Genomic DNA, 25,485 nt, shown 5'->3' on the forward strand with positions numbered 1-25,485 from the left:
CTTCTGATAAAAGGTGCAGTAATCAAAGTCAAAAGATTTGCCACATACTGGGAAAATATAGTTGTAACGTATATAACTGACAAATGATTAATATCTAGAATATATAAAGTAGCCTTTCAAATCCTACAAATAAATAAGAAAAACAGCCTTATGGTAAAATAGGCTAAGGATAGAGGCAGTTCTAAAGAGAGTAATCATAGTGGCCAGTTTTTGAAGAGATATTCAATCACTCTAGATCAGAGAACTGCATATATATGTATGTGTGTGTGTATTTAATGTCATCTCAGACCAACAGAACTGTCAAAAATTAAGGAGTCCATCTACAGCCATGCTACCCTGAATAAGCCCGATCCCATCTGATCTTGGAAGCTAAGCAGAGTCAGGCCTGGTTAGTACTTGGATGGGAGACCACCTAGGAAGACCGGGTGCTATAGGCATAAAAAAGAAAAAAGGAAATAAGGGACTGTAAGCTGATAAGTTCTTTGCAATCTGTAAGGTCAACCAAGGTTGCCTTGCCCCCCCCCCAAAAAAAAAAATCCGACAATACTAGGTACCAAAAATATAGAGATAGGTATGATGAAATAGTAACATTTATTAATTTAATGGCATATAGTATTCTTATATTTTTAGTAGATTTAAAATATTACTTACTACTTTTACTTTAAATAAAAATACTCAGTGAATTTGTGATTTAGAAGTTACTAAAGAACAATTTTGGTTGAGTGATAAAGTTAGAAGCCATATTGGAACGGATTAAAGAATGAATGGGTGCTGGAGAAATGAAACAGAGTTTAGGTAAATACCTCAAAAAACGTGTCTTTAAAGAGGGAAATTAAAAAAGAAAGGGGGCTAGAATGCAATGTCACAACCTAGATAAATATTATCTTAAGTGGGAAGAGTCAATATTATGAACATTCCCATTTTCTCCAAATTAGTGTATTATTTTAGCCCATATTTCAACATCCCAACAAAATTATGTTGTTTATTTGTAGTTTGGTTTGGGGGAGTAGTCGAAAATATAATACTAAAGTTTATCCAGAAGGATAATTCTGTATTTAGTGCCCCCCCCAAATTTAAAATCATAATGATGAAGTTGATTTGGTTTAACTAAGTATTAAAATATATGTGTTACTAGCGTAGGAATCACCAGTCACATCATTGAAACATAATAAAGAGGTCAGAAAGAGATCAAATTACATGTGGAAATCAAATATATATAATAAGCTATATTTTATATATTTTTTATCCATGTTTATATCACATAAATGTATTTTTATCCTGCTTTTTTGTATCTATTTTTCTATCAGAATAATTTTCCTAACTTGTTATATGATTTTAATTAGCATAATTTTATTGGCCATATTTGCACAGAAAGTATAACATTAGTCACTTACCCAGATGAATATTTATTTATATTATTGCTTTTTCCTATTAAAATAACAACAAATATCTTCATGCATTTTTTATATTAAACTTCCTTGATTTACATTTCAGAAGTGAAATTATTGTATCAAAGAGTGTGAACTGTTTTTAGTCCTTGAAATGTATCAGTGTCTTTCTCTCTGTGAAACCACAGATACCGAAGCATTTAACATCATTTCCCACGTGGAACACTGTATTTCAGATCTTTCTTTCACACTAACCAGAATGATACCATTTATTTTGCTTTCCTCTAGGAAAGGTGTCAAGCTTCTACTCTGAGTATTGTATACATATATATAAATCTAATAAACCTTCAGCTTGATCATTTTAGCTTTAAGCCTACTGATTTCTTTGAAATGCCACCTCTTTATACAAAATTTAAGTGATTCCACTTACCTGTTTGATCAATTTAAAAACTGAGTAGAAAATTAATGTCATACTCATCATTAATCTATTAAAAAGATGAAGGAAAAACTCTTTGTAAACAGAGTACTAGTGAACAGCAAAGGCTTTTCTGAGGCCGGATGACCTGGCTTTGAATCCTGGCTCTATTAGTAACTATATGACCCCAGGCAATGTGTTATACCTCTCTGTGCCTCAGTTTTCTTAACTACGAATATAAAAACCATATGAGGTTGTTGTGAGCACTGAATGAATTAATACATGTAAAACATTTAGAAAGACACCTGACACATATTAAGGGTTTAATAAATGTTGAATTGACACATAACATTTATTTCTAATTTGCTTTCAGCAAAGTCTTAAAAGCAAAAACCTCCATGTTCTAGAACCCTTTGTATCTAAGATTCTGGATGTGAATTAGCTTTCAACAATTAGACGCATTCATACAGAATTTTGAAAGGAGCTGTTGCAGAGGCTGTCTCCATGCTGCTTCAGCTCTTGCTGCTGTCAAGCCCAGCCGTAGGGACCTGGAGTACTGCTCCAGCTATGTTCCAGTGTCAAGCCCCTCACTTTGTGCCATGAGAGAGACTGACGCTGTGGTGGCTTCCTGATTTGCAGCATTAGTAGGGTGTTCTTGAACTTTTGGCCGCCTCCTAATTTCTTATTATCCTGCCTATGGAAGAGGGAGCTGCTCCCTGACAGGCTAGTTCTACAGTGTTTATTTGGGCATCATCCTTCAAGGCCTAGCCCAGAGCCCATGCTTTCAGCCCTTCCAACAATTTTATAAGTGTCCAGTTCCCTGTGTAAAATCCATTTTGCTTAAAATCTAGAAAAGTTTCTGTTTTGTGCAGCTGTCATGGTGACGGTGGTGTCGGCAGTAGTAGTGTAGCAATGTAGTGGTAGTAGTTATTGAAACTCTGCTGCATTATGAATCTCTCTAAAATGGAGAAACTTTAAAAGCAGAGATGCAGTCATTTGTAATTGATTAATACTTTCCCCCCAAAATCTGATGAGCAATAGAGCCCTTCTCAACTTAGAACCTAAGGCAGCCACTACCATTAAACTGGAGCTAGTTTGCCAGTCTTGCTTTATATTTGTGATTTTCTTTAGAATTTAGCTTCTCTCCAGCTTTACATTACATAATATACATAGGGTGGATACTAACACAGAGAGGAAGAGACTGATGTTCAGACCAGTGTGAAGTTCTTGGAACCATCTAGGTGAAAGGAAATTGTGTTTTGGCTGAAGGAGTTTTTCTTGAGCTTCTACTGTTTACAAGTCACTAGGCACTGGGGAGATTTAGATATGAATAAGATATATTCAGTTTTTTCAAATGGCTTACAGAGGGAAGACAGACCTACAAATAAATAAATTGTGTTCTGTACTAGATTATGAATGACTTGAGGTTGTAACTTTATCACCTACCACAGTACCTGGTATATAATAAGTGCTCAATAGACATTTAAAAAAAAAATAAGATGTAGAATATCAGATCCTGTGTGGACAGAAAAGAAAGTTAACATGGGAAGGTTAGGGAAAACTTTTGTTGATATTCTAGCGATGTAAAAAATTGGTTCCATGATCAAATAAATTCAGGAATTACTACATTGTACCTCCCTTTTAGAGAGAAGCAATAGATACTAGCATATTATAGATTCTGATGAGTTTTGCAGTAAAGAAATAGTTTAATTTTGTCCAACCAAATGTTTTTCGCGTATATTTGACTACGGAATCCTTCTGGCACCTCGTTGTGTGGGACACAGTTTGAGAAATGCTGTTCCACTTATTTCCTGAGGATAATCTCTCTAAAAATTATTTTCCGATGACTTTGATATTACATTTGAAATCTTGGTGTCATCAGCTTGGTATTCTGAGTAAATGTTTAAATAATTTACAGATAAATCACACACACACACAAAAAAAGTATCTACTTTGGGTAGTGAACACACAATGCAATACACAGAAGGTGTATTGTATCATATACTTGAAACCTGTGTAATTCTGTTAACCAATGTCACCCTGATAAATTTAACAAAAAGGTATATCTAGCAAGACATTTCTTTAGTTTCTGTGTTAGCAGTTAACATAATTTCTTTATTCCAGATTATAAAAAGTGGGCCACTCTAAAGAACAGAACACTTTAAACAATCTATATTTTTTTATTGAAAAAAATTGAACTAATGATAGTTTTTAAAACAATAATTAGTTTAAAAGTTTTTTACTTAGTTATTTGGCTTATTTGTTTTATTTCACTTGTTTTTCTATCAATATTCCACACACAATACGGCTCTTCTAAGACATTTGTAGTATAAAAATATGATGGCTATGACAATTTCAAGTAGAATGTTTTTTAATCTAAATTGTTCCTGCGTTAAATCCTTTTGAATCATTTCATTTTGTAATATGTTGCTGAACAAGATACAATACATTAAATAAAAATTTTAATTTTATTATGAATTTTAAATTCACCTTTGGGGAAAAAAATCCTGGTCATTCCTAATGTAGGTAAAATAAGCTCTTAAAATAATGGCTCGATACTGAGAACTTTCATATTATATATGAATTTTCCCTTATATATTTGTGTGTTATTAGCTTTAGTAAATTGTTTTGCTTCTGAAACATATCTTAGATGGCTGAAAATAACATCACAAAACATGTTTGTTATATACTTAATTGTTTTGACCATAGAATTAATTTTAAAGTCAAAAGGGGCATTGCTTTTTCATCATTTCTAGTTCAGAATATTCAGCATGTCACAGATGTTCATGAATAATGTCCATTTAAAACTGTTGGCAAAGAGTGCTGGTGAGTTGGCTAGATGAATTAAATGTTGGGGGGATCTGACAGGCAGCACGCTGCTTTGTGATCATTCCAAAGTTCTAATAATCTCCCTCACCTTCTCTGCCTGCCACTAATGAAAGAGAATAGGTGATTGCACCTCCGGCTATGTTCTGCGCCTAATGACTCCTCCAAAGGCAGATTTATGAAGAAAAAATTAACTTTGAATGAGGACTGAATTGGCCCTGACAGTCTGATAGACTGTGACACAGATTCTGTGGCAAAACAGACGTAGCCCTAATTGATTATCAATATTTTAAGCAAAGTGATGAAAATAAGCATTAAGTGATGAGAAAGGCAGTCTTAATACAGTAGGCAGTAACCAGGATATAGGAGAGTCTTTGGGGAGGTTTGCCCTGATTGCTATTACTGAATTTTATCTGTCAATTTTTACCTTTGCTTCCCAGCAGCCATTGTCCCTCCTTGGTGTACTTTTTCCCTTAAAGATCTATGACTAGAATGTTAATCTTTCTGATAACACTGACAAAGCTATCTGCAGTCTCTTCCTCTAGAGAAGTTTGTTTAATATTTAACTCCTTTTGAATTAGATTAGCTTTCATAGTTTTGCAGAACTGAGGCTTTTTGTAATGATTTTAGGCTAACACATTTTTTTAAAATACTGTTTCTAGATTTTTTATTATCTATAAAATATATACTAGCCTAAAATATTACGTATTATTAAGTATTTCATAATACCAGGCATTATATTCTTTACATTATTTGTAGCAGCGACTTCAGCCTTAATCTTAGGGGAAAAAAATCATTTTCCTAGAAATAATACACACACACAGGCACAGCAATAGAGTCTGTGTATATCTACTACAGTTACTTACAAAATATATTTTCAAACTAACAGTTAAACAAAACCAGCCTGGGTGACTATGTATCCACCTGGTACTTCACAGTTAATAACTTTTTAAATTATATACTTTTCTTCTTATAAGTTATATTTAGTCCTCTATATATTAGAAGCATAGAAAAATGATCAGAAAAAATGCTGTAGCAGTTTAATTCATTATTAAAATTGATGAGCCAAGAACATAGTATATGCTATGCATAATGATGTTTGTTTACTATTAAATAGGTTTTAGACAAATAGGCTTATTTAACACAGGAACTCTACATATTTTTTCCTATGTTAGAATACCCTCTTAATTATTAGTCATCAGTATTCATACTGTTTTGTGAAGTTTGTTCCAGCTAGAAATTATGTAATTATTGAAAATTTTATCAGTCTCCAAATTAACTGTGGAGGAAGTTTAAAGGAGACATTTTAATGTTTTCCAGTGGTCTCTCAAGTGAATTATTATAGTTAAAGATAAAACAGAAATGCTATAGTAACAGTGCTTCTCGGCCTTTCTCACACCGTGACATGCGAAAAGATTATATTTGGTTGGCACACTAGGCTGGATTGATGAGGTTGCTCTTGTCCAGAGGCTATTGGCTCTTGAGCTCCAGCCATCTCAGACCCTGCATGGTCGCCCTAAGGGCTAAGAGGATCAATATTTTAGCACACCTATTACTTATCTGTGGTCCAATGACCGAGAAGCTCTGACTGTGTCTCACTTATAGCACTACATTTATAAAACTTAGTTTGAATATAACAGTTTGAAATTTAAATTTAACCTAAAATCTATATTCAAAAGATAGTTTTTAAATCACCTTTTCCCAATATAAAAGAATAAATAAAGCTTTTAATAAAGTTATCTCCTGGCAGAATATATTGTCATTCATTCTTGGAGTGCCTGGAATGAATTTTTTGAAACTTTAAGGGTCCTTAAAACTAATCAAACCCAACTCTGTCAGCTGACTAGGAAACTGCAGCCCAGGCCACAAATTAGATCATTGCTAAGCTAGAACTAGAATCCAGTTCTCTTGATTTGTAGATGGTTCTCTTTCAGCTCTACTCACAGGGATGGGGAGCACAGCATAGGGAATGCAGTCAGCAGTAATGTGATGGCTCAGTGGAGAGCCAGAGAAGAGAAGAGCAATTGGGGTATCGTTTCATAAACTATATAAATGTCTAACCAATGTACTATATACTTGAAACTAATAATAAAATGTCTCGATATGAGAACTTCTAAAATGTTACATATTATAAAATCACATATTATGTATTCACAGCTATAAGAACTAATTTGCTCACAGTTTTAACTTCTAAGCTAGATGATATTTTCACATAGGATTTTAACAAAGTAATTCCATTTTATTTACTTATTTTTTACACTGCGCCTTCCTTCCCTAAAAGCCTGATATTGTTTCAGTGTTCAAAATAGCCAGTGGAAAAATAGAAAATCATCCATTGTACTGGAGTTTCATTTCTACTAGAAATTGTTTTGTTATTATAAAGGAATTAAATTCTAGTATAAATAGATAAAAATATTCTAGTTTAGCTAAGAATTCTACAAACACTGATGTTGACTATTTTGTCCTCTGTCATTCCATTTGTTAACATTCCAACAGACTATAGGAAAAGCAGAAAGATAAATTATTCTTGTTGCGCCACCTAGCGAAATTCCGGTACTGTATATTTACTATGGGATATTTAAATTGTGGTAGGCTGTATACACTCAGCTCCCATTTGTTATTGTATTATGGCAATGAGAAATTCACAAAGGGGAAGAATCCAAAAATCTAAATCCACAAAGGTTTATTTATTCATCAGATTTCGGTTTACGGAACTTTCAAGACTGAAGTTTTAGCAAAAATATAAATAATTCTGCTCACTTAATCTCTGAAGCCATTGCCTTGAACAAGATACAATAAATGAGTAAAGTTTCTAAAATTATGCTCTTCCAGTTTAAATCTCAGATTTTACAAGAAAATAATATGTTCTACAGAAAAGTTTTTTTTAGCTTCTCATAAAACTTTATTCAACCAGAATGGCTATTTTATTCTGAAATGTTATCATTTTACACTGTAGTGTCAAAATTTCCTTTTATAAAATAATGGCGATGGAAGATGTACACAAATCAGATAAAATCAACCAATCCAAACCAGATACTGATATGGTATGCTCTGAAGCGACTTAACAGTTTAATGAAGAAAACATAAGGAATAAAACAAATGAAAATGATCCATAAATGGAAAATATACTTTTATACAAATACTATATGTAAATGCTATTGTCAATAAGAGTGTATAGATAATCTTGTATACTTTACTGAAATATAAGAGCTAACCCTACTATGATATTTACCATGAGATGTGTACTGTTCTGAGTGCTCGGCACGTAGTAACTTATTTAATCATTATACCAACCCTGTGGCTTATGATGGAGGTACTGTTGTCAATACTCTTTTCAGGTGAATTAACCTAGATACAGAGAAGTTAAGATGATTGCCTTAGATCTCATAGCTAGTAACTGGGTAGAGCCAGAATTCAAACCCAAGCAGTCTGGCTTCAGAATCTACTCCTTTAATCTCTCTTCTATACCACTCAGTAATTCATTATGTTCTGATTATAACCATTTTATTAATAGATAATGTTATAGAAGATCTCATACTCTAATAAAATGTCTTCATTTCTTTTATATATTCAAAAGATTTTTGGATGAGGATCTGATACAATATCTTATACCAAATTCCCAAGGTAGTGGGTTATATGTAACCAGACGTCAGTATAAATAAATGCTATTTTGCTATTTTGAAGCTATAAATGTTTTCAGCTATTACAGCTCATTTTCTTACCAGTGTTTTCTTTTTTGAAATTCTAAAGATGGTTTTGAGAAAGATTAATTTAACAAACATTCATGGAACTCAGCTGAGTTTTGAGGATGCAAACGTGAGTAAAAAAACACATATACTAAACAAATGATTACAATATAATATGGTTAGTGCCAAAATAGAGGTACTATAAGAGCAACTAACTCTGTCTAAAGTTAGTAAGGGATAGATGTAGCATTTAAAGAGTGAGCAAAGCCTTCCAAACCTAGGATACAATAAAAACACAGTTGTGAAAGAGTGTGGTGTAATTACAAAATTGGAGTAAGTTCTTAGTTTTTTGAAAATAAAGAATATGGGGTGGAGTGGTGGCTAACTGGGAAATATGGGTTGGGACCAATTGGTGAAGGATCTTGTAGGTCTTTCTAAGGAAAATGAGGTTTTCTGACCATTTTTGAGAGTACTTTCTTGGGAAGGCGATGACTTCTACTGAGTCTACATTGTAAAAGTAATGCTGTTCCCAATTCAAATACCTTTTATATATAATGGTGACCTACCTTCAGGAAAGTTGTCTGGTTATCTTTGCTTAGCTTCCAGTCCCCAGGGAAATCTTAGACAAGAGGAAAGAGTGATTTCACTAAACCAACCAAAATTAGTCTACTTAAGTTTTAATCATTAAACTGTGCTCTATAAATTTTTTTATAAATCTCTCAATTTCTGTGCTTCTCTAAATTTGGGTTATAGGGAATATATCTAACTCTTAGCCTCTGGGTAGTATTCATTGAGTTATATATTTATTGAGCATCTACTATATAGGAGTGTATTGAGTGCTGGGGTTAAAGTGATGAGCTGAAGAGACAAAATACATTAAAATATTTTTAGATATCTGTAATCTTGACAGAACAGAAAGAATTTTTTTTATATATATATCTTGGCCACATGGCAGTCCTTTCAGACCTTGCCTAAAGAGAAATATTGATAATATTGTGTATATTTTACACTTGAGATTACGTAGGCACTTCTTTAAGGATAGTTGTTTAATTGGCATAAGAACATGGTTTCTCAAATCCTAGTTCATCATACTCTCCATTGAGATGCCCCAATTTTTTGGTAAAAATATTTTTTCCATTTAGGGATCATTTTTATTTGTTGTTTTATACCTTACGTTTACTTCATTAAACTGTTAAGTCTCTTCAGAGCATACTGTATCAGTATCTGGTTTGGATCAGTTGATTTTATCTGATTTGTGTACATCTGATAACACATTCTCAAAGTATATATTGACACAATGCAAGAATAAACTTTGATTCTTGCCACCATAATGGGAGCTGTATTGAACAAAACAACAACAAGCAACAAATTTGCTCTGGTGAACACATAAATGCAAGACACTGAACTCAAGATTTAGGGAATATATATCTTTTTCAAGTACTGATTAAACATTGACAAAATTGACTGTGTTTTGATTAATAAAGGAAATCTAAACATATATCAAAGATTATCAAAAAGATTATATACCCTACATTCTTTGACCACAGAAATTAAATTAGACCTCAGTATTAATAAAAGAACACCAAATAGGTTGCAAATTTTAAAACATTCATTTAAATGACTCATGGGTCCATGCACCAACAAAATTACATTGAGATAAAATGAATTTAAAATTTTATGCCTCTAAATAAAAATTATGTTGAGATTTAAAAAATGCAAAATCTAGACCTACCTGGGGACCAGGAATTAATGTCGTAATAAGCTTTCCATGTGATGCTGATACACACTAAAGTTTGAGAACCCCACCTTATATAAAAGTATAATAACTTAATGCCTAGTTGAAAATAACTAGCAACACAATAAAGATTGTAAAATATTGGTAACATTTAATACTCAGACTGGAAAATCACTAGTAGTGTCTATTTTTAAATGAAGAGTTAATGGGTAGTGCATCCCAATTTTCAAGGACAGATTCTCTCCATCATAACCTGATAGAATGGCTATAACTACAATCTTCATAATGATTTTTTTATTCTGCTTTTATACTCTGATATTGTTGTAAGTATATCTCTTGTTTCAACACTAACATATAGAATTGAAATAGAAAAATTTTAAGAGAACTGTATTTCCATTTTCATAAATATATTAAATGCTTCTGATATATTCACTTTTTGTTGCCTATAAAATATGTAGATACAAATGTCTTTTTATCAAAATAATTTAAAGGATGTCTAAAACCTATGTTTTTATATATAGTATGCTTTATTAATGAAGTACATGGACTTCATAGTAAAAACTTGCCTGTAATAGAAACGTTTTTTGAAATTTCTTACACAGATCTTAAATTATTAAATATATTTCTTACATTTCTTATTAATTTCTAATCCAGGAAAGCTTGGTTTTATTATTTCTGTCATCTTCAACTTGTTTATATTCAGTTGTTTTAGTTTGGGGCTGAATTTAGTTGCCTGAGCATTGGTGTTCATCATGACTATGATTTTTAAGGGATACCAGTTTTCTTCCCTTATCTTTTCTACCTTAAGCTGCCACTGCTGTTTAATTCACCTATCATACAGGCCTCTTCATTAATGCTGGTAAAAGGTCATGCATTGTCTAGTTTGCAGTTCACCCTGAATAAATGCAACAATTTTATTATGTGCCTAGTTTTCACGGATCTGGGGGAGTAGAAACCTGAGAGATTTTTCCAAAACCAGTGGTTCAATGGTTCAGTTTGTCATCCAACAAAGGCTACATTATTAACTTGGAATTGTATTTGCAGTATTTTCTAGCATAGTAGGGGCATTCCAATTAGTAGGGCGATGACACAACTCCTTCTATCAGAATGTGGTATGTAAAAAGTGCATTTAAAACATACTTTTAACAGGATTAAATCAAGACATGGCATAAAGCTCCTTTGGGAAAAATTTGTGGACTCAGCAGTGGAAGTCTGCATTTTATCAGAGGTGTTAGCATTTTTAGTATAGAGATATATGTATTAAAGCACTGAATCCAGCTATTGACCTCAGACTTAAATGATGAGTCCCTCAAGATGAGGCAACCAAAATCATGGCATGCACTTAGATACTGAGCATTTCGTATTCCTGAAAGAAAACAGTCACCTTTGTACTATTCAGTAATAGAATGGCAATTTTACCCAAATTATTTGCTTTCATACTTATTTTACAATGGCATTTCATTCATGACCTTTCTGACTTAATAATTAAACTTTAAAAAGAATAAATTATCTTTCATTTAGAAGCACAAGTAGATTTAGATTCGTTTTATACAGATTATTTTAAAACAGTTTTTAAAGTCCTTATGGTGTCTTGAAAAGAGCATACAGACCTGTTATAATTCTGGACTCATTCATTTAAGTATGTAATAGAACAAATTATTAAGTCTCTCTAAAACTTTTTGAGGATTATATGAAATACTTAAGTGACTGACAGGTAAGTAGGCCTGCATAAGTTTTTGTTTCCCTTCAGGAATTTAAGCTGTAAAAACAAAGATGTAAATAAATATATATAATGCTATTTTTTAAAAAACAAACACCCTTTATAGTGTAAGAATATAGTAAAATTTAGGAAAAGAAATATGACATAATTTTGTCGATATGGAAAACTGTTGCATCTCATCTTTATTTCTGATGTATATAAACACTGTCATTCCTGGACTTTGGCTCTTATTTTTGAAAAGATTGCTTACCAAAGTTACTCTTTAAAATATATATTGATAGGGTGTTTGGAGTTACTGAAAAGAATAAGCATTACAAATCACTTAGTGGAGTCTAGGACATGATTCCTCTCAAAGGATGTAATTCTGTAGCTCCAAACCCCAGAGTTTTTCCGAAATGCTGAAACATCTTTCTTGGAATGAGGGTTATAATGGTGGCCAACTGACTTCAAACTGACATCCAGTTGATGGATGTGCAATAAGTCAAAGGAAAACAGAATGATGAAGTTATATCTATTTTCCATATCAGCATTCTGTAAAAAATAATAATAATAATAATCAAGTACAGCTTTTCTTTGAGAGACTAGTCATCACAGTACTTCTATATACCCATGTTGTTATTATTGGACCATTTTCAATTTTTTTTAAACTTTCATTCTTATATTTTAGTAAATGGCATTATGATTACTGTGGCTAAGCAGTTTATTCAGGTTACAGAATGGGAAGTTGGATAAGCATCAGACATTGACACAAATGAAGAGAAATATAAGCATGGTCAGAAGGCTATGGGACTTTATGCATTTTTAAAAAACCATTACATTTTCCACTTTTTCATCTTAAATTGTAATTAAATCTATTTGATTCCTTCCTTGCCATTGGAATGCTCATGGATTCCATCAGGAGCGTGGGGAATAAAAATGCTTATTCAAGTAAAGAGCATTAGGATTTTCTATGTTAGAGCTGCACTAGACCAGCACATCTGTTGGACATAGCGTGTCACTCAGCAATGGTATTGACAATCAAAGCTTTTCTAATAAATGACATAGAAAATTCTCCAACAGAAGAAAAATAAAGGGTGTATAAAGTAAATCCTGCAAGTTTGGGTAATCTTTAAGCTTGCTTTGGGATATAAGAATTAAGAGAAAATCCAAAAGACATGACGTCAGATATAGTGAAAGGGAAAGCTTTTACTTTGGGAACTATTACAAAATGTAGAAAAGGGAATTTTATGTAAAAGCAAAGAAACCTAAATCATTTAACATTTCACAGATTTATACTCCCATATTAGTGCTAAAATAAAAAGGAAATAATGAAAAGAGACCATATCATTCTGTGGTTTCCCATTTGTTATTTTTAAAGAAAAAAAATCTTCATGATGAAATATCTTCATACCTCTTAGAATTTGAGTTAGGGAAAAAAATGAAATAAGTTAATGAAAGTATTTGACTAGATGAACGTTTCTCAAAATATATTCTTTGTTTATATTACAGGAAAAGAATGGTTTTTTAGTAAAATAAAGTTGGACAACACTGGCAAAACTAAGTTTAACAGGTTTTTTTCAACTGTAGACTATCTGAGAGCTTTAAATTTGTTGATGGGTTCGTGGTGTTCTGTGAGGGAGGAGTCAGTGTTGTGTTGCTCATTCTCATTCCATTGTGAATATTACTTAAATGGAGACTCGTGAGGAGTAAGTATTCCGTGGAATGTGCTATGTGCAGTAGTGGGCCACAGGGTCTCTAAGGTTCCTCCTAGCTCAAGACATTTACGATTTTCTGAGAATTTGGCTGCATTATATAGGATTTGTGCAGCAACCTCATTCTTGACTTGTGGTCATTTTGAATTGATAGGGCGTCCCTGCCAATGGACAGCATGCTTTGGGGTCATAGCACAGTCCTGATCAAATGTTCCTGAATACTATGACAACATACCTCCTGGCTTGCTGCTACCATTTATTCCAAGGCCCATGTGGACTAGATTGTAGCCATAAAATAAAACATAAAATATAATCGAGTTGGTTTATTGAGACTTTATGAACCAATTAACTGGCCTGCCCTCTTGGCTAAGTTATCCTACAAGAGGCAGCTCAAGTATCACCGCCTCCTAGAAGTCTTCCCTGACTGTACCCTCTTCCTTCATTACTTCCAAAGTGCATGCATACATCTGGCTGCTTATTTGTTTTTACATTTCCCCTTTCAGTCTGTGAACTTCTTTCTCAGTCGTCAGCACTCAGCTCAGTGATTAGGGTATATAGTATTCTGCTGGAGAGTTTTCTTTGTCATCTGTTTTATGTTTCATAAATCTGTTTTGGACAGATGAAAGAACTAATGAAAAAGAGCCTGTTTGTATGGTGATCTAGCAAAAGTTAATATTTTTAGAGCATTTATTGATAATGAACAGTGGCTTTTCTCCCCCAGTGGCTGTGCAGTAATTGCAATTTCATGCTTATAAATAGTTTTTCAGTTGTACTGTTACCCTTACCGTGTTTGTGGCAGGTTCAGAATAATTATTTCAAATATTGGACATGACTAAACATTTTTACGTGCACATTTGTATTGCTAGTATTTATTAACTATACAAGTTGGTAAGGAATAAGAACTTATAATTAATCGGTCTCACTTCTGTGCTGTATGTGCAAAGAAGGAGGCAGAGTCAATGAGGGGAGCTAATATTATGACCACGGTTATATAGTTTTTAAAAATGCAGAAGCAGCAGCTATGTTCCCATGTAAATTTATAATTAAATTTGGTAGTGCTAACTAGGAAGTTTTAGGGGTATATACTATGCTGATTTCTAGCTAAGTGCAAAAGCTGTAGCTAAAACAAACAAACAAACAATATCTGAGGAAACCTTAAAGATCACAGCCATTTAAGATTCTTTTTTTTTTTAACATAACGTTTTTTTATATTACAATTTTCTTCTCTCCAAAGGTCATTCTTAATTGTTTCTAATCTGATAAAAGTTTAGTGTTGTCTAAATATTTAGACAATATTTCTCTTGTAATTTTTAAGTTTACATCTAGACCTTTTGAAATCTCTGGGGTTGGCTGTATCAAAATATGTAAAGAAAAGTCAGACTTTTGCATTTCTGATCTTCATAGTAATTTCATTTCCTTGAATTCAAAACTTTCATGATTTATCAATCAAATTGTAAAATCTGTAGTTACTTTGAGGCATGTATGCTCCTCCTTGATCTAAAATTATATCATTTGTCACATTTCTTTATAAATTTCTCCCCAGATAACACAGACTACCACATTTTTCTTTTTAGAAGCTAGTAACTAAAACTCGTTTTCCCCCTACTAACAAAGATACTTTTTTTCCTGCCGAGACATTAAAAATGTTACCTGGTTTTTCTTCTATGGGTTAAAATGAAAACTGCATTAACCTTCAACATAAAATTTAAAAGGAAGTTAAATACTAAATGTAAATACAAACACATAGCATACAGATTGGTAATGTCTTAATTTGGGCACATTCTTACTTGGAGCCATTGTTTATGGCAGTGGTACTTTTTAAGAGACACAGGAATTATTGAAGAATGTACTTTGGAATCACTGATCACTGTGCTGCTTTAGGTATTTTAGAAAATGGTGTGGTAGGGGGAATCTCAGAATTACTGAAATTTTCTTCAGACCCAAATGCTTGTGGAATTTAACATAGTGCAATCCAGAGAAACTCTCTAAATACATTTTCTCATGTCACCTTAAATATATGAAATAAATAAGCATATCTTATGGTTATTATAAATTAAGAAGCCTCTTCTGATTTTCCATGTGATTTTGAATAAAGTATATTCAGATAAAAGTTTCTTCATAAACAGTAATTTATGCATGGAAGCAGTTCATTATTCTCTAATTTTAGTTACTATTTGCTTCCAAGTGAATGAATAGGTAAGAAATAGCCTAAAAAAAGTATTAAACTAGAATTCACAGGCCTTATATCTTGGCCATTCTGACCTTTGACTAATTATTGAACTTTCTTGGGCCCTTTATTTCTTCATCAGTAAAATATAAATAGCAATAACTTATCTAGATAAAATATTCATACTTAGAATTCTTTGGGAAATTACACTTATATTGTATTACTACTCACACTTTTTAAAAAGCATATGACAACATTTAAACTGAATAAACATATGCTACTCATTGTAAATATAGTAGGAAAGAATCAAATATCAGAAAATTTTCTCAAATGTATTTTGATGACGAATCCAATAAAGTTAGTATACATGTAAAGGATGGGATGGTAGTGCTGGATATAGTACTAGTGCTCTGATTACGATCATTCCAAGTATCTTGGTCATTTTTTAATTTTAGTGTGAAAAGCACTCTCCTTATAATAAATAAGGAGAAAATACACATTTTTGCAAGATGTTAGATGTTTTTATTTGTAGCCCGTTAGAACGTTTGTCTCTGGACTCTAAAATTTATATTAGAACATTATAAAACTTCAATATTTTGAAAGAATAATTTTCATAATTTTTCATATTGCATACTACAGTACATATATATTTTTAGATGAAGGTAATATAATAAAGAGAACACCTGTTGGATTTGGGGAGAAACCATGCTCTGCCACATTTGAGCTTAGGCAAGTAAATAATTAAGAGTTTTCCTTGCAGATTTCCTGTTCTCTTTCTATGCATTTATATATATACTCATGTAATTTGTTTTGTTTTGTTTATTAAATGGAATCTTGTTATATCTTGTTCTTCATCTTGCTCTTTTAATATTTCTCTTGAAGATCTTTCCATATTGTCAGTACATACAAGTCTATCTCATTCTTTTAATGGCTTTATAGTATTTCACAATATGTTCTTAGGTATTGGAACATATGGCTCTTTCCTCTGTCCTTCTAACTCTGGGACCTTGAAAAATTATTTTCTCTATACTTCAGGTTTTTTAGCTATAAAACAGGGATAGAACCAATTTGAGAATTCAGTAAAATATATACACATATACAAACACAAAGGCACAAAGTAAATAAATGTTAACTTTGATAATGAGGTTGATTATATTGTCTTTTGACTTTTCTCCTATAGGTAAATCTCTTAATTCTTTTCCACTACATTCAGGGAAAATTCCTTGGTAAGATCTTCTAACACACTGAGTTAGTCTTCATCTATATTCCTCCTGCTCTTTAGTTCATGTATGGAATTCTGTTTTAATGATCAAAATATGTTTCCTAGATTTGATTAATATCTTCTCAAATCACTTTTAAGATACCATTTACACCGATTCCAAAAACAAAACAAAACCTCTGTTCGCCTTATCAACTTTCATTCCCCTCCTTTGTTGTTCTAGAGTGTTGTCGTTTGTGTCGTTTTTGTTTTGTCTTCGTGGATTTGGTTTTCTTTGAATGTCTGGGTTGGCTGTTCATCTTTATATTTGACAATCCCTTTAATCCTGCCATTTCAGCTCATTATACCCATTGTCCACTGATTGTGTCAGGGGACAAGATGTGTTGCTAGTAAAGACACATTAATAGCTTGTCATCCCTTTAGGCTTTAGTAGTTACCAGCCCTAGGCATGGTACCTCTGATGCTCACTGCTTTAACCTGTGGTAAAACACTGCCTGTACCTCTACTTAGTCCACACAGAGGTGCCATTGTTCAGATGCTCCAGGCATAATTCCCCATTGGCCCCAGGCAGTCCTACCTCCTATGCTTGGTTCCCACTGACTCTAAAATTAAAGAGCCTCTGGAACTTCTCCCGTATCCATGTAGTCTTCTGAATATGACTGGGCTGTGATTTCCTCTGATCATTTTCCCCATAGATCTGATCACATCTGCTTTCTGTTTTTTAAGAATTCCTCAACATTTCTGGTCTGCTCATGGTGATACAATATCAGAGATTAGGATACATGTAGAAAAGAACTTCTGGCTGAAGGTTATTAAACCCTTATAAAAAGATTTTCTCTGGGAATATTAACATAGCCTTTATGAAAATAGGGAATGAATTGGATACCCTGTCAGTCTTTTCCAATTCTTGATTCAATTGATTTTATCTTGTAGGGTATGTTAAGTAATCCCCCAAATCATTTAAAGTCTAACGTAGACAAAGAGCTACAATAATGTAAAAAGTCATATATTTATGGAATTTAAAAAATAAAATCAGTGGAGATGAGAATAAATTCTGGTGACATTCCCTTGGCCCACGTACTGAATAGTCCACCACTTCGCCCCACGTCACCTCTGCAGCTGCTCTTCTGATCTCCATCAGTCAAGCGAAATAGCCGTAGAGGACTTCTTTTCTGAAAGGACACTTCACTTTAGAAAGAACCACATAATGTTTATGTTAACTTTCAAAATCCTTTTTATTCATTTATTTAGGAAACATTCGTTGAACACTTACTGTTAATCTCCAAATTTCAGCACCTTAAAACAATATGTTTTGTGTTCATATCACAGTGTAATACAAGTCTTCAGGAAAACATTTCTGCTTGCAAGAGATCCAGTGTTCCAGATTTCTTTTACCTTGTAATTTGTGTTCATGGGTCCTCTGTTCAGCCAGTGGATGGGGAAAGAGAATGAAGATTACATGGGAATATTTATTATTATTATTATTTTTTTATATATATATATATATTTTATGCCTACGGCACCTGGTCTTCCTAGGTGGTCTCCCATCCAAGTACTAACCAAGCCCGACTCTGCTTGGGAATTTTTTATAGGCCAGATATGAACACGTGATACACATCACTTGTCACATTTTTTTTGGCTCGAACTCCAGTAAATGGCCGCACTTAACTTCAGGGAGACTAGAAAATGGAGTCCAGCTAAACACTCATGAAGAAGAGAATGCTAACAATTTCTGTTACACCTGCTTTGTGCTCTACTCTCAAAGAGATAGATATTTCCTCTAATGAAGGAATAAAGTATTGTACATTTCGTAAGGAAAGCAATAAAATATCTAAGAAGAAAGGAGGTAGCAGTTAGATCCACTTGGGGACAAGGGGTGTTGATCAAGGAAGGTTTCACAGAACAGGGAGGCATCTGAATTAAAACTTTTCTGGTGAAATTTTCTCAGCAAGAAAGTGAGATAGGTACCCCATCAAGAACAAAGGCATGACAATACAAACAAGGCAGAATGGCCTAGCAAGGCCTTGAATCCTTGAAGTGATAAAGGAGGAGTGGTAAATGATGAAGCTAGAAAGTTACATTGAGATCAGGCTGTGGAAGGGCTTTAGAAGGCATCTAAGGAGATTGGATTTGTGTGTGTGTGTGTGTGTGTGTGTGCGCGCGCGCGCACACGCGCAAAAGGATGCCTACAGAGGTAGCTTTAGCAGGGAGTGACATGATCATATTTGTGTTTTAGAATGGTACAGTCATTCATTTGACAAGTGAGCATCTCCGTTTTCTAGATAATGTGCTTACTAGGGATATAAAACAAGAAACACATTCCTTACACTGGGGGTAATAAAGAGAGTTCATGGGAGGGAATAAGATGAAATTAAGAGATCAAATAAGAGCTTCTTTCTTATTCACAGTGAAAAGAGATGATGCCTAGAACATGATTACTGGCAATGAAAAAATGGAAAGAGCTGAATGGATTTAGAGATAACCTGGGGAGTAGATGCGATGGAACTCCTAAACAATCAGATGTCCTGCAGGATGATAAGATTTGGAAAAAAGGGTCATAAAGGTTTCCAACCTGAGAGAAAATGGGGAATACCAAGGGAAAGAGCATCATGTTCAACAAAAAGCTTATGAGTTCAGTCATGGACATGATTTTGAAATACCTGTGTGGTGGTAACCAGAGAGTAATTGGAAAAAGAGTTCTGATAATTAGGAGAGGGGCCAGCACTGGACTGTGACAGACATATGAGTTACATTTTAGACTTCTATAGACTGCCTAAGAACAGAACTCCAGGAAGTAAAAGATAAGTAAAAGACAGTAGCCAAAAAAAAAAAAAAAAAGGTTGATAAAGAATTATTAGAATTGGGAGAACATTTTGATAAAAGATGTGGTCAGTTAGCTGTTTTTTCTTTAAAAAAAAAAAAAGGAGACTATAACAGGACAAGACTGAGATAACCATTACATTTTGCTGTTACAGAGTTTTTAGGGACCATTGCAGAAGCCGTGAGGGCAAAATCTATGAGGAACAAGAAAAGGCAGTACCTTGGTTGAAGGAAGAGTTAATATTGTACAGGATTTGTGAGTCTTGAACATATTTATAGTCTAAGGATAGAGAAGAGTGAGTTTGAACCTTAAGAAGCAGAAAGAATCCTAAAGGATATGGAAAGGAATAGATCCTAAAGCACAGGAGGATGGATTTACTTTCTGAAAAAAGGCAAAAAAGAAGTAAGGATTGATTAACTTTAAAGTTTGGAGGTGAATGGGAGTGAAGCTGTGAAAATATAAGGGAGTTAGGGGAGCTGGTGCGAGGTTACTGGTGCTTTTAGTAAAGAAAAGCATAGTCAGTTGTAGGAAATGAGACTGGAAACCAACTATGGATGCTACCTGAGGAGGAACAACACGGGAGGGTCCATGTTGATTCCTAAATCATTGGTTTTTAGTAGAGCCAATAGCGTTTTTATACCGTTTTGTAGGGAGCCTCTACAGCAAAAATAGAAAAGAAATGGTCAGATGTGTTGGTAACAGCTTGGCAAAACAACAAAGGAATCAGGGAAATGAGTTTTATAAGTGTGGAATTGAAATGGTTGTCTCAGGCTAGGGAAGGAAGCAGATCCTGAAGGAGGCTGTTAGCCTGGGGGAGTTTGGAAGAACCAAGGGATCAGAAGTTGTGAACAAGTTTAGTGGAAGATATAAGTACTTTTGGTAAGTGATGTGCTTTATAGTAGATCTAGCTGTAAAATTCAAAGGTAATGATCATGAACCATAATAATAAGTCTTACCACTTACCAGTTGTGTTCTTTGGTGTCATATTTTGTGGTTCGGCTAATGAGATTCAGTATCTCCATCTGTAGAATGGGATTGTCACCTTTTAGAGAATATTCAAAAAACCATATAAATTAAATCATATATGAATGACTACATGTTCTTCCCTATTCACATTTAAATAATAATTTCATAAAGCAGACAGAAAAAAAAGTGTTTCTTCCAAATTCCTTTAATAATCAATGGGGAGTTTATCCTGATGTCTCCATTTGAACAAATAAATTTTCTTCAAGTGAATTCATTTAGATTCTTTGTAGTGAACATACTGATTATTAGTAAAATTTTCGAATATGTCCTTTTAAAATTATTATATGTGCTATTTTGATATAATTCAGCTTTTTTATTTATGTATACACACATACATACTTGGGAATCTTGATTGGCAGCATGAAGTTCAATTAGATAAATTATTTAACCACAGCACAAGAGCCATTTGCAGTTTTAAAAAAACATATAAAACAATATTCCAATGAATTGTCCATGTATAGCGACAAATCAGTAAGAAAAGACAAACCAGCGTAGTGAAATAGATAAATCAGATTTAGGCAGGGTAGTTTATTGAATTTAAATTGTGCCCAGTTGGCCCAAGAGCTATATATAAGCAATCCATCTTACGTTGTTAATGGGGGTTCTTGAAATCCACCTGATGTTTGCATTATTAAATTTCAGTCTAATGAGCACTGCTAATACATATTGAAGATGGTTGTAAGGAGTAGAATGTGAATCTGAGCGGGATAATTTGAAAGAAACATAAGCTGAGCATTTTACATGACTCAAGGGGTATATCTACAATTACACATATAACCAAAATTGAATTTAAATGGAATTTCTATTATCCTTGTCCTTCTACCAGAGAGAATAAAGTGTAAATGAAGTAAAAGTCTTTAGAGTTACTGGTGGTTTGTTTTTATTATCTAATTTAATAGATTCTTGCAATGATACAGAGTGGCATATAAGTTTTAATATTTCATGACTTTAAATGCATTCTAAGTATGTATTAAAGCTTGTAAATGGAAACAGATGTCTGCGTTATTTGATATAGCACTTCACAACACCATTATATAAGTTTTATATTTTAAAAAAGTGTCGATATTGATGGTGAAGAAAATTCAAAATTGAAGAAAAACAGTATGTGGTGTGTATTTTCTTTAAATTCCCCTTTTAAGCCAGGCTTTATACTTCTAAAAGATACATTGATTTTGCATAAGAAAAATATACGTAGCAAAAACTAAACAGTATGTTTATTTATTTTTTAAATCACAGTTTGCATTGCTGTTGTCATTATAATAAAGGCTTATCCAAAGTTTAATGCTGGCACAGTTTGATTCTTTTTTTTTTTTTTGACGAGGCAATACTTTTTTAACTTAATATTTCATCAACTATAATGCTATTAGAGACTTATTTTCACTTAGTTCACTCATCAGGCAGTGAGACGGCAATAAAGGAGAATCGCTCCTTTGAGACGTTAATGCTTTGGAATAAATGATGTGCTAGAACAGAAATTTAATTAATTTACAGAGTATATTGATAGTCCCTTGTTACTGTGCTGTATATTTTTAATCTTCTTTAACATCTGTAGTAAAGTGTTTGAAAACCCCTGCAGTTGAGCAACTAGTAGATAATTAAGTAATAAGGGAAGAGGTTTCTAGAGGGAAAAAGATTCTTTTTACCAAATGCTGTCATAACATGAATAAAGAACTGCTACTATGATATGCAATGAAAAAAAAATATACTACCTAATTTGATACTGTTCCAAAGATATTGTAAGCTTCTTATATTTAAAATATGAGTTGTAGCTTAAGAACTTTTCTCTGAAGTTTAAAGCAGAGGCATTGCACTGACAAATCAGATGACCAACAGCTCTTCCCAGTTTTCATATGCCGTTGTTTAAACTTATGTTGCTTAACTCCATTTTCCTTTTTGTACAGAGATTAGCTTGAAATAAGCTCCAAAGATTCTAAATAAATATTCTAAATATACTGAATAAGGATTGTGAAAGATATATTTCGGGTTTTCAGACATTTTGCTTTTTGCTTCTGACTCCTTCACAAAATAATATGTAAGGAATTTCTTTTCCCTTTCCCCAATATGTTCACTTGTGATAGAGCCATAAAATAAGTGCAGACATTTTATTGTTTTCATTTCAGCAAAAGCTGATGAAGCATTGAAAGCCAAAGAAAGAAATGAAGAAGAAGCCAAGAGAAGAAAGGAGGAAGGTAAAGGCATATGTTTGTTTTGTTTCAAAGCATTCATTGCAGTGTGAAGTCACTGTTTGCATGATTCTCTTCTTTCTCTGGATAAACTTTAGGATATAATCACATTAGCGGACACCTCATACTATTTCAAGAGCCTAAACTGTGACACAATATCACACTATATTCAAAGTCTTGGAAACTAATTAATGCTTAACATTAGTTAACATTAGCATAACATTAGTTTATAAGCATCCTAGCATATGTTCTGAGGAAACTGGAAAGATACCAAATCATGAAGTAGAGCTGGTGTTGGTTTGTTTCCTTCTGACCTTTATCTTTATAGTGAACAAATTGTTAAAATCAGTCATAAAAAACGTATTGAACTTATCTGTACATTTTGAAAAGTTTTAGCAGCGATAAAATCCCCTGGCCAAAAAAAACCTTTAAATGACGAAGCTCTTAAGAGAGAACAACAAAATACAAAATGTCAGAAATAGTCATAGTTCAAATTAAGAAATTCACATCGAAATTTTTTGGATTAAATATTTTCTTTTAATAATATTGAAGCCACCACCCAAAAATATTATGCAAAGAAATCTAACATTTTTACTGCCCATAACAAATTTTTACTTCACTATGAGTTTGCTATGATTTATGTGAGTGAAGATTTTGTGCTTTTCCTTCATGGAAGCTTTATATATACTGTCGTAAATTGTAGTGCTTTGAGCAAGATTCAGGCAAATCTTTCTCAATGAGTTAAGCTGATGATTCACTTAGACTGGCAGTGATATTACTTCATTGGCTAATTAGCAGAGTAACTGTTTTCTCTGTGACCTTCATGAAGTTGAAGCCTAATAGTGTGTTCCAAAATATTGACTTTGAGTGTGGTTGTCTAAATCTGAAAATTGAAATTTTTCCCATAGTACTTATCTTTTACTATGACAAACAGGAAAAATTTTTCACTCTCATCTTCCAGTTGTGAGCTATGACCCAGTAGTACCTAAAATGTTTGAGTACGATGGTTTAGAATGCTTCCTAGTAGTATCCCCTCAGAGCTATGCCCCCAAAGCAAATAAAAAGAAAAAAACCCAACCTCTATAGATTTAGGTGTCAGAACCCTACAAAATAAGTATATTCAAACTAAATGTGGACTATTTTATAGATATACCTGTATAGTATTCTCACTTTATTTCACCCCCACAAGTCCTAACTTTATGTCCTTGTCCTAGATTAACTAATTTTATGGTAAATTTAGAAAAGTAAATTTTAACAGCAAGAATTCTCAGTGGAAGTCTGTTGGCTTTCTAAAGTGCACATTTTGATGTTATTAGTAGAAGCCATTTATCTGATTTCAGTTATGCTTATGGTCACCCATAGTACAAATGGATATACTACTGGATGCAAAATAGTCTAAGCAAATTATAATATTTGAGTGCTCATATGTTATGTGGTATTCCGATCAGTGTAATTAATTAATAACAAAATAGCCATTATAAAACACTACGGTACTATAAATTACAAGTGTGGTACTTATTACTAACCAACACAGTGTATATATTTTGCAGTTATTAGTCTAATCCCATTAATTCAAATCTTAATTGGAGTCATAATCAATTGAAAAAGGGTGGCACTGATATGATCACTACGGATATTGATATTTCTAAGTAATTTATTATTTTGAAAAATATATAATATGAATGCTTCCCCTAGTGAAAGAAACTTTTTAAATACTTTATACCCCTTCATTTATATGGTAACAATTGATATTTCTAATAGTCTCTTTTTTTCCATTACATTACTTCTAAACATCTTACATTTTAAAATTTTCTTAAGTAACTATAGATACTTGAATGTTATATTGTAATTCTTTTGAAAGTATTCTTTCATTTAGATTTTCAGTAAGTCACACTGACTTTGTACTTAGTCTGTATGTCACAAAGTCAGTGTGACTTACTGAAACCATACAGACTTCTGACACCAGAAGTGTCAGAAGTAACCGTTTCCATTTCAATACCTGAGAATTGTTGGAAAAGCACATCACTCTAATCATAGCTGTTTTAATTAGCACCTTTGTAAGTCTGTCATCCTTACTAGAATATAGACTCTAAGATTGTACAGGACTTAGTATCCATAATGCCTAGCACATAGTACCTACATGGTTTCTTAATTATTATGTAAATGAATTAATGAATGACCAGTTTATTTTTCATTCTTTTAAATCTATGCTTAAGTAATTTATCTTAAGCTTGCAGTTGATTCCAAATAACCTAATCGATAAGGATAAAGGGAGTCAAATATATGATGATGGAAGATTTGACTTTGGGTGGTGAACACACAATGCAATATCCATCTGATGTATTATTGAATTGTACACTTGAAACCTATATAATTTTATTAACCAATGTCACCCCAATAAATTTCAAACAGTTAAAAAGAAAATAAAAAAGAAATATAACAACAAAAAAGAAAGTGTAACCCATCTCTAATGTCCATTTTCTAAGACAGAACTTCACACGTTAGTCTATTTTGTAAAAGAATTATAGCCATTGAAAAAGAAACCAAGGAATTTCAAAGTACTATCAAAATTTGCTAGAATGGATTTATCAAGTCTTTACCTTAGCTC

At 32.9% G+C, this 25,485-nt stretch overlaps 1 protein-coding gene and 1 pseudogene across 2 annotated transcripts in view; both read left to right on the plus strand.

The window, feature by feature from the left end:
* RSRC1 (arginine and serine rich coiled-coil 1) overlaps window positions 1-25,485 on the plus strand; it is a 349,184-nt gene that overhangs the window by 254,795 nt on the left and 68,904 nt on the right. For both annotated transcript variants that reach the window (XM_016148824.2, XM_036219171.1), the window contains exon 7: window positions 22,815-22,883. In XM_016148824.2, the coding sequence (XP_016004310.1) occupies window positions 22,815-22,883 (69 nt within the window). The remainder of the gene's footprint in view (window positions 1-22,814; window positions 22,884-25,485) is intronic.
* LOC118602238 lies at window positions 319-437 on the plus strand (annotated as a pseudogene).

This window comes from Rousettus aegyptiacus, unplaced genomic scaffold (assembly GCF_014176215.1).
Source record: "Rousettus aegyptiacus isolate mRouAeg1 unplaced genomic scaffold, mRouAeg1.p scaffold_m13_p_4, whole genome shotgun sequence".
Classification (NCBI taxonomy): Eukaryota; Metazoa; Chordata; class Mammalia; order Chiroptera; family Pteropodidae; genus Rousettus; species Rousettus aegyptiacus.